The 10,635-nt window shown below is 34.9% G+C and overlaps 1 protein-coding gene across 10 annotated transcripts in view; it reads left to right on the forward strand.

Moving 5' to 3' along the window:
* The window catches only part of Mllt10 (MLLT10, histone lysine methyltransferase DOT1L cofactor), a 192,312-nt gene that overhangs the window by 64,665 nt on the left and 117,012 nt on the right, over window positions 1-10,635 (forward strand). For 9 of the 10 annotated variants that reach the window (XM_023704959.1, XM_023704967.1, XM_023704960.1 and 6 more), the window contains 2 exons: window positions 1,965-2,058; window positions 4,386-4,481. In XM_023704959.1, the coding sequence (XP_023560727.1) occupies window positions 1,965-2,058; window positions 4,386-4,481 (190 nt within the window). The remainder of the gene's footprint in view (window positions 1-1,964; window positions 2,059-4,385; window positions 4,482-10,635) is intronic. The other variant, XM_023704966.1, reaches the window with a different exon arrangement.

Here is a 10,635-nt window from a genome sequence, read left to right on the forward strand (position 1 = left end):
AAGTCCGAGCTGTGAAGACTCTGTACCAAATACAAAAAAAAAAAAAAAAGAAAAAAAGAAAGAAAAGATTTATTAACTGACAAAAAAGATAGTTCTATAAAGAACTGACTGTATATATGAGACTGGCTTTTCAATAAGTGGATCCTGGTTCTAATGCAAGATCTGTAAGCTCTAGTCTCAAATCCCCCACCCCCTTTTAGGTTCTAGGGATTGAACTCCACTTTATACTTGAAAGCAGTCTGCTACTGAGCTGGATCCCAGGTCCTCCAGTTTCATCTTGTTAAAGATAATGTTGTTGTTTATGTACCCTTTGATTTGTTGCTAAGATTGAAAGAGCTGATACAGTGGAACTTTGTAGTATCTGAAACACTAGTAAGGCTTCAGTGAATGATAGTATTTCTTCACTTGTCTCAAGGGAAAAGTAATGCACTCAACAGTATTCTCAGTGATACAGTGACTACTTTTCAAAAAATTACTTAGATTTCTTTACATCATAAAATTTCAGTGATGAAAATTATTTAAAGCAAGATAATCTGGGTGTGGTGGTTCACATGTGTAGTCCCAGCATTTTAGCTCTTGGGGAGGCTTAGGATGGAGAACTGTTGAGCCCCAAAATTGAGGGCCAACCTGGGCAACTCTCCCCATCCCCAATCCAAATAAAAGTTTGGGAATAGTCCATGTACTTACTAATTTTAACAGTCAGACTGTGCCTAAAAAATAGCAATTTTAGGCACATGCATAGTTGTGAAGCTGTTAGTGTTTGGATATATGAAATATGTTTCAGACCACCTTTTGGGGAGTGTAGAGAAGATTTTTTAGTTTTTAATAATGTCTCTTGATTGCTATTCCTAATTTTCCAAAGATGAAACTTCTGTTTGGGTATGGGATCTGAACTAATACTGTGTTTTTGGACTGTTGAAAATGTGAAAGGTCAGATTGACAGGATGATGATTATAAAGTTTGGCACTTTATCTTTCAGCCCAAATATCAGAACTTCAGGATTCAATTCCATTTCCACTGTTTATAACTAAAAAGCCCAATTTTGTGTTTGTCCTTTTTGCTATGCTATGACTTTTCAGTATTTAAAGCCTCAAAATTAGCCCTGAGGGAAAGCATTTTTCCTTTTAAGAGTATACAACCTGTGTACATGTTGTTTTAGCCATGTACAGTGGCTTCACTTTTATTTGCACCTATGATACAAGTTGAAAGTATACAATAAATTTTTAATTTTGAGGGGGAAACTTACTTTTTAGATGGAGTCTTAAGGTGGGGAGATTGGTATCACATTCCTGGGTTAAGTCATCTTCCTGCTTTAGTCTCCTAAGTAGCTAGAACTATAGGTGCATGACATCGTGCCTCTCTCTTACAGAAGCATTAATGTCTATTTGGTGACATAAGTTTGCAGTCATTTTCATCCTTGAGAGAGATGCCGGGAAAGTTTATTTTTTAAAAAAAATTAATCAGTATTGTTTTGTTACACATAATGATCACATTTACTGTAGGGAATTTGTACCTGCACATGATATAATTTGCTGTTTTTTTCGCCCCATTCCCCTCTCCTCTATTCAACCATTCTTCCTATCCTTATTTATACAAGCTTTGTTTCCTTTGTCTGTTCTCTTTTTGAAAAAAAATTATTTTCAACCATTTTAAAAAATTGTAGGTTGAGGTGACACCTATAATAAAAGTTTTTGTCTTTAAAAATTTTTTTTAATTTTATTTTAGAGGAGGGTCTACAGGGTATTCAGGGTCTCACTCCTAGATCGGACTCATAGTGATCTTCCTGTTTATAGCCTCCCAAGAGTTGGGATTACAGGCGTGCGCCACCAGGCCCAGTCTTGTCTTTTTTATTTCTTAGATGATGTATTTTTTTCTTCAAGTATTTCATGCTTAGAAGTAAATTTTGTTTGCTTATGTATACTACAGTTTGAGTTTTTACTGATGAAGTTGGCCTTTACTTGCAGTGCTCAATTTGCTGGATTACTTTGTGAAGAAGAAGGTAATGGTGCAGATAACGTCCAATATTGTGGCTACTGTAAATACCATTTTAGTAAGCTGGTAAGAATAAGTTTTAAATTTTACATTGAAACAGTGGTAATAATTTGTTTTGACAACACTTGACACCATTATAAAAAGGCATAATAACAGTTTCTTTTGCTTTGATTTTTGCCAAAGATTAAATTCGTTTAGCATGCTTTTTATTGGAAACAAAGAGATCTAGTAATATAGATTTTCTTGTGTTACTCCTTTTATAAAGGTGGATATTCTAGTCTAGAATATATATAATTAGTTGATAGTAGATGCTGCTATACATTTAGTTGAAAAACTAATTTATAAAGGACTATTTTACCATTATTTTCAGTTATTTTGCTTTTTGGCATAAGCTTTTTTATTGATGCATTATCACTGGTCTCTTTGTTTCATTACTATAACCCATTTCATTGTTTATTATTTATTTTCATTTTTAGGTATTGGGAAATAGTAAAACTGAAGTAAAGCTGTTTTGTAGCTTGATTGAAAGACCTTGAGGGAATATATTTAAATCCAATTTAGGGAATTTTTTAGATTTAGTCAAGCTTTGCTGTTACACAGTGACATTGATGATTGAGTTAGTAGCATTTGATTGATTGCTACATATTAGTGTAAAAATACAGTTCCTTTGGAGGATCACTTATTTTGTGAATGTCTCAAGTGTCTTGTTTTCTTACTTTAATGATATATTTTTCTACATTGAAGGTTTTTTTTTCCCCCCCAATATATTTGGTACAGGGTCTCACTACACAGCTTGGACTCGTAGTGATCCTCCTGTTTTCAGCCTCCACAGCGCTGAGATTACAGGTGTGCTCCACCATGCCCGGTCTTGGTGGCACCAGCATGCCTGGGGGCAGGGCCAGTGTGGCATGTGGTACTAGGGATTGAAACCTGGTCCCTGTGCTTGCCTAAGCAGTATACAATGACTTTTAAGACTTGTTTTTCTTTTAGTGTCTGTTCCAATGATTACTTTCCCTTTGTGAATGAGTCTGTTTCACTCTTTTAAATGAATAATGTTATTAGGCATCCATCTCTTTATGAGAGAAGCAACTCATGCCACTCATGTTTTGGCTCATCCATATGGAATATGCTCCATAATGCTGATGGGCTGTATATATGATGGTGGTCCTGTAGGATTATAAGAAAGCTGAAAAATTCACATTGTCTAGTATGTCTACCTTATCTTTTATGTGCTTAGATATCCAGATAACATTGTGTTAATGTGGCCAGGGTATTCCATACATTAATATGCTGTCTAGGTTTATAGCCTAGAAGCAGTAGGCTATACTGCATAGCCTGAGTGTGTCAAGGGGTCTACACCTTCAGAGTTTGTGCAAGAATACTCTGTAATGTTCATACAATGGTGAGGTCACCTAGTAGCACATTTCCTATCATGTATTCTGTTAAGCGACTCATGAGTGTGCTTACAAGTGAAGTGTGTTTGTATCATTTGATGTTAAAGCCTTTAATGACAAAAAGATGTTTAACTGTTTTAAGAGTAATTTTGAGCTCATAAAGCTGAAAATTATTCTTTATGGGTGTTTAAAACCTTATTAGAGGTTTGATTTTTTTTAAGTGAATGATGATACTTATAAAATATAAAATTGATTTTGAAGTTTGTACTGCAGAATTTTCTTACTGCTAATTATTGATAGTGTTACCCCTTTACTAGTTGGGAAAGAGTGTGTTTAATAATTTAACAAGATTGAATTACCTGGATTTGCATAAATCTTGCTGTATCTTATAGTTATTTTCAGTGTATTTAAATTAATTAGGTATGCCACCAACTTTTAAACATCCCACATAACTTTCATCTTCATACTTCATTCTACAGTGGTGTAAGAATTTAAATAGCAGTGCGTGATGCTTTTAGTAATGCTTTGAAAATGCATGGGTCTAATACTGACATTTCCTTTAATTTTTTTTCTCAATGAACCGCAGAAATACTGAAAGTGTAAGATTAAAAGCTTGCTTTACTAGTGGCATAAAGTAACTCTTCAAATATTTACTTTTGCTATTCTTCTAGTCTTGGCATCCTTATTTAATATGGCATTTTCTCTTTTGGTTCAAATGTTTTTTTGCCCCCAAAAGCAGACATAGAAAATAGATAATCTATTTTCACGCATGTTAATAAATATACAAAAATATGGCATTAATATTAAATTTAGGTTTTTTTTCTTTATAGTACAGTGGATGGTGTTTAAACTGGATTATATCAATGGAAAAATGAGTTTTTAATTTTAGTAAACATTTGAAAATACTTCACAGTTGCATTAGTTAAACCTAACAGAAAAATTCTTCAAAAATTTTATATACATATACATATATGTATATATATATATTTTCTTTTTTAGAAAAAGAGCAAACGGGGATCTAATAGGTCATATGATCAAAGTTTAAGTGATTCTTCTTCTCACTCTCAGGATAAACATCATGAGAAAGAGAAAAAAGTAAGTGGATTTGTTGCTAAATATATAGCACATCAACTATAGAAACTAATTTAAAAATTATTTTTGCCTTTTTAGGTAAAATTAAGTTCTTAATAAATAAAAGGTGGCATGGAAATACAGAAAAAGTTTCAATAATAAAGAGTATTAATTCGAAGTGGGTTTAAAATAATGCCATATTTGTGAATATGGTTTTACCCATTGCAACTGATAAGATGCAATTTGAAACCATAGGAGTGTTTTTTCTTTTGCATGTGTTAACTATCGTCATCTGGTGAAATCTTTAGGTGACTTCAGCAATTTTAATTTTTTGCTACATATCATTAATTGATTTCTTCACATGTAAGTAATGATTGCATCAGCTTTTCTCCTTTATATAGAACAGTTTTGAAGTTTTGCATAGTCTTGGCAAATTTTTTCCCCCAGTGATGCTAATGGTATATTATTTTTCTAGTGGCCAAATGTTATATACCATTTGTTTGAGAATACTGACTTTTGATTTAAAATACTAAAACCTTGCCTAAATACTAATCTATCTTCCTCTGGCTTGTTTTCTGCTTATATTTTTACTTAAAAGATGTGATTAATTTTTAATAGACTAAAAATGAATATTGTATAATTACTCATACTTGATTTGTAATTCTTTAAGAAAATATTGTTAATGTAGTAAAAAGGTGTGATTTTTTTTAATGGACATAAGAATAAAAGACCCTCTTCAAATGGAAAAGAATACTCTTACATTGTTGATATAAGCTAGTTTGATGTAGATTGGCACTTAGTATTTTCACATTTGTAACTCATTTGTAAGTGAGTGGATTTGGAAAATGCTGGTGTGTATTTAAGAACATTTGGTTTTAGTTTACTTTTTCCAAGGTAAATACTTCAAATTTTAAAGTAGTTTGATACTTAATTTTTTCTTGTTACAGAAATAATATGTACAACTTTATGCTCAAGTTTAGGGTAGTTAGATATATAATCTAAATATATTTATTTTAGATCTTAAACCAGAAGTTTATATATTGACTTCTTTATGAGTTGGTTTGTGACAAAGTGGTAATAATAAGGAGTCTGACTTGTTTTGGTGATTAAATTGCTTATGAAAAATGGAAAGTTTGGTCTAATCAGCAGTTTTTGTAAGAGACAGAATGAAATTTTAAGCTTTTAAAATCACAGGCTGAAGATTCTTAAGTAGAAGGGTTCATTATAAAATGTGAAGAGGGAAATCTTATATTATGGGCTTCTGCCATTTCATGAGCAGTATCTGGTTTTAGAGGTGTTTACTGTATGATCATATTTAATTTTTGCCTTATTGTGTTACTTGAAAGACAGTTACTAAATGTTTAACATAGTGCCAATGCGTATGCACTTATCAGCCATTACCTGAATAAATTAAAATCTGTATTTTATGAATACTCTGCAATTGTTGTTGAATGCCAGTTTATTTTATTTATATTTATTTATTTATTTTTATGAGCAGAATATATTTATTGAGAGAAAGAAAGCTCCTGTCCAAAAGAGGGACAGGAGGGGGCCCTGAATGGGTAGTTCCCCAGGAAGCTGTCTCTTCCAGGGACTTTTATAGTGTAAAACCATGTGGGGCTAAGGTAGAGAGAATGGGAACTTGCTTAGGTAGGCAGGAGGTGGGACAGAACTATGGTCAACTAGTGGGATTACAAGCACCATTGCTCAGGTAAAACTGACAAAGCATAAGCAGTTGTAAACAATTTTAACAGTGTTATGAGACAGAACTGTACGAGACAAAGTATGAACAATTAATTATGAGCAGTGGGCAAAAACATTAACATTTGAAGCATAAAAATTGGTTACCTAAGCAAGGCCCAATCCAGAATTCATGAAAGAAAAGCAAACTCATACCTCCGTCCAATGATCTCGGTGGAAACCTCCAAAATGATACAGGGAGAAAAACTGATCTCGGGTGGGTGACCTCCAAATCATAAAAATGACCTCCCGACCTGACCTGTACGAGTTTGTGTTCTCTAAAACTGAAGAATGAATTTTAGGAACAAACGGAGCTTATGAGCAGAATATATTTATTGAGAGACAGAAAGCTCCTGTCCAAGAGAGGGACAGGAGGGGGACCCAAGCAAATAGTTCCCCCGCCATTTTAAGAACATTGTGTTTAGTCAAATTTGTTTACCTTTGGATTCTAGGTGTATGTAAGTACTATTTGGATTTTACTTTTAGCATATGCCGGACTTAGAACTTGACCTTTTTTTGTCAAACCTAAAATGGATTTTTGTATTTTATTTTGGACAATAGGATTATTTTAATTCATAAAGCATACTAAGAATGAAGTAAATATATTCTTTTTTTTTTTTTTCAAAGTTTTATTGACAAACAGATAGCAATGAGACAGTTTCAAATCATATCGGAAGGACAGTTTCAACAAATAATACACTGCGTATATTCTTCTTAGTGGTTAATTGCTGTACAAGATGCGGACTTGTGATCCCATTTACAAACACCATTAGAACAAATCATTCTATTCATTAAGAGAATGCAACTATATATCTACCCAACCTCTTTGAATACACAGATACAAAATGGACATTCATCGGTATACCCCAATTGTTCTAAGTTCCGTTATTGAATATTATAGGTGTGTAAACTCAGCAAAATATTCTAAAAGAGTCCAGTAGCCCATAATAGCATTGGGTCTTATATTTAACTGGCAATGTCAGAAATTATTGACCTGAGTCCCCCACAGCTCAACCCAACAGCATGGCTTTATTTCTTATATTTCGACTTCATACTTTTCTACTGGATGGTTAAGACCAAGGTAAAGCAGGACCTATGCAACAAGAGTTGTAGCTTTTTGGTCTGAGAAGTAAATATATTCTTAAGTTTATTAGACTTGTTTGCTTGCCATAGGAATATTTGGTATATGACTTTTAAAATGATGGTAAGATGGTAAGTGATAATATAGTTGAAAGGATGAGGTTTTAGAGATTGTCTCTCTTTTTTTATGTATTTAGTACAGGGTTTGCAGGGTCTCACACAGATCATACTCGTAGTGATCCTCCTGTTTTCAGCCTCACAAGTGCTGGGACTACTGGCACGTGCCACCACGCCCTGTCTCAAATGCTGTCAGCTCAGGGGTGGGGCTGGGATCAAACTCTGGCCCCTGCGTCTAAGCAGGTGCTTTAGTCCTCTGAGCTTTCTGGCCAGTCCTTGAGACAGGGTTTTGCTGTGCATTTCAGGCTGGTCTTGAACTCAGGTCAGGCCCAAGTGCTGAGATTTTCAGTCATGTGTCACCACACTTGGCACAGAGCAATTTTTAAAGGTTTTACTGAATTTTTTTGTTGTTAAAATATCTGTTTGTTTGTTTTTTCCACCTTTGCCTTCCATGCTGGGGATTGAATCCAGTCGTACTCTACTTTTGAGCTATATCCCTAGAGTTTTAAAAATTTTTATCTGAGACAGAGTCTCACTAAGTTGTCCAGGCTAGGCACAGACTTGAAAATTCTCCTGCCTCAGCAACCTCAGTAAGTGGAATTATGGATGTGTGCCACCTTGCCCAACTAATAGTTTTTTCCTCCTCCCTTCCCTTTTCTGTTTTTTTTAAATTTTTTTTCTATATTGTGGTGCATATTTGTTAAATTTAATTTTTATTTCTTATATATTTGGTACAGGGTCTCACTACGCAGCTCAGATTTGTAGTGATCCTCCTGTTTTCAGCTTTCCCAGTGTTGGGACTACAGATGTGTGCCTTTCTTGGTGACTGTCTCAGTGCGTCTGGGAGCAAGGCAGGCGTGCCTGGCGTGACATGTGGTGCCTGGAATTGAACCCTGGTCCTTGCGCTTGCCTAAGTAGGCACTTGGTCCACTGAGCTATCTCACTGGCCCCCCATAGCTTTTTTTAAAAAAAGTGTAAAATCAATAGAGTTTCTGAAGCTGTGAACTGCTAACTTATGATATGGTGAGTGGATAAAACAAATACAGGTAAGCCTGAGTGAGGTAGAGCTAGGAAAAAGAAAAGGTCAGGCTTGTGGGAATTTGACAGCACTTCCTATGAGGGTAGGAGTGTTAAATGGATGGATGTCAGTGACTTGTGTTGTGAATGACATGCACAATGTTTTTAGAATTTAAGATTGTAAACATTTTGAATATTTTAAATGTAGGAAAGGTTCAGTTTGTTGAACTGATTAGAAGTCAAGAATGATAAGCTAGAGAGCTGGGGAGATAGCTCGGTAGAATAAGTGCTTGCCTGGCAAGCGCAGGGTCCTGAGTTCAATCCCTAGTACTGCCAAAAAAAAAAAAAAAAAAAAAAAAAAAAAAAAAAAAAAAAAAAAAAAAAAAAAAAAAAAAAAAAAAAGAAAAGAATGATAAGCTAGAAATGATAAGCATGAAAATACAGATTGGGTTGATTGTGGTTGAGGAATTTGTATTTAATAGTGATATGATTGCAGCAACACGTTAAATTTGGCAAGTGTTGATTGAGGTGTTTCCTTTGTGCTTGAAATGGGAAGATTGATTTGTGGAATGATTTTCATGATGATGGCAATGAGAACAACAGAAGTGACAAAACTAATGTGCAGTCAAAACTGTCCTACCAATTTGGTTTAAAACTGTCTCATTGCTGTTTGTTTCTCAATGAAATTATGGAAAAAAAACCAAACTAATGTGCATGTTACTACTTAGTATATGCTGGGTACTATACTAAGTGCTTCACCTGTGTTAACTCCTGTAATCTTCATCCACAAACAGATGAGGTAGATAGTATTATTTTTATTTTTAAAAAGGGAAAATGATAGAATGGAAGGTGGTAAAAAGCTTGAACAAATAATTTATAAGATGGAGCTGAAGTTGAAGCAAAGCAGTTTGGCTCCTTTGATCTGCTCTTAACCACTGCATTATCTTGCTTCATTAAGCATGTTAACCTGAATCAGACTAAAGTAATGGGACTTGAAGTGAATTTATTAATAGCTGGATGAATTGAAAGATAGAGGAAAAAAAAAAGTGACAGTAGTGGAGGATCTATTGCATGTGAGCTGCAGTAGGCCTTTTTTTTTTTTTTAATCTTTTAATTATTTGTTTCATACAGGGTCTCGAGATGCAGCTCGAACTCATAGTGATCCTTCTGTCTCAGCCTCCCCAATGTTGGAATTATAGGCGTGAGCGAGCACACCATTTTGGTGGTGGGCATAGTACACCCAGGGGTCCAGAGAGGCACAGTGTACAGTGCCAGGGATCGAACCGGGGTCCTTGGCACTTGCCAGGTAGACACTTACACTGCTGAGCTATCTCCTTAGGCCTGAAATTAATAATTTTAAAAGTTCATAAAATTAGGAGATTGGTTTGGTAAGAAAAAAGCTATTAGATAATTTAAGTGATGCAGCTCTGTTTGGAGTAGTGACCCATGTATCAGAACATCTGACATTAAAGGAAAATCCAATTTGTTTGTATACTGTGGATCATTTCCTTTGAACTGAAATTCACCACTTGTGTTTCCCAGGCTGTCCTCAGACTCCTGGGATCACATGGTCCTCCTGACTGACTCATCCTCTCCAGGAGCTGAGACTGGCTATGTACCTGCTACCCTACCTGTCATTGGTTTGTCTCTTCAGTGAATGTAGACTCCTTGGACTTGAATGATTCACTCTTTGTCTAGCTTTGATATCTTTACCTGTTTTTTTTACATTTTAATTTCACTTTTACTATTAAGAATTTGTCTTACTGCCTGGTTATTTTATATTTCCAAGCTGATTCCTAATTTTTCAGGCTCTGCTATTCTTTCCTGATACTTCAATACAGTTTCTTGAACCCAGTGAAACCATGCGACATGCTCACTGTTTTTTTTTTTTTTTGTTTTGTTTTGTTTTTAATAAAAACAAGAGTTTCAAGTGTGGAGTAATAGTATAAGAGTAGTGTAGTTGACAGTTCTAAATAATAAAGATTGACCTGCATAAGGTGTGGTGGCACACAGTAAGCAACCTCAGATCTCTGGGAGGCTGAGAATGGAGGATAACATTTCAAGCATAGGTGACTTAATGAGACCCTGTCTCAAAGGAGGGAGGAAAAAAAAGGCTGTGGGTATAGCCCAGTGCAGAGGCCCTGGGTTCAATCCTCAGTGCCAGGTTGGGGGTTGTACCACAGCACTGAAGAACTGGTCTGGGAATTTTTTAAATTTTTGGTTG

Source organism: Octodon degus, unplaced genomic scaffold (assembly GCF_000260255.1).
Source record: "Octodon degus isolate 3935 unplaced genomic scaffold, OctDeg1.0 scaffold00208, whole genome shotgun sequence".
Lineage (NCBI taxonomy): Eukaryota > Metazoa > Chordata > Mammalia > Rodentia > Octodontidae > Octodon > Octodon degus.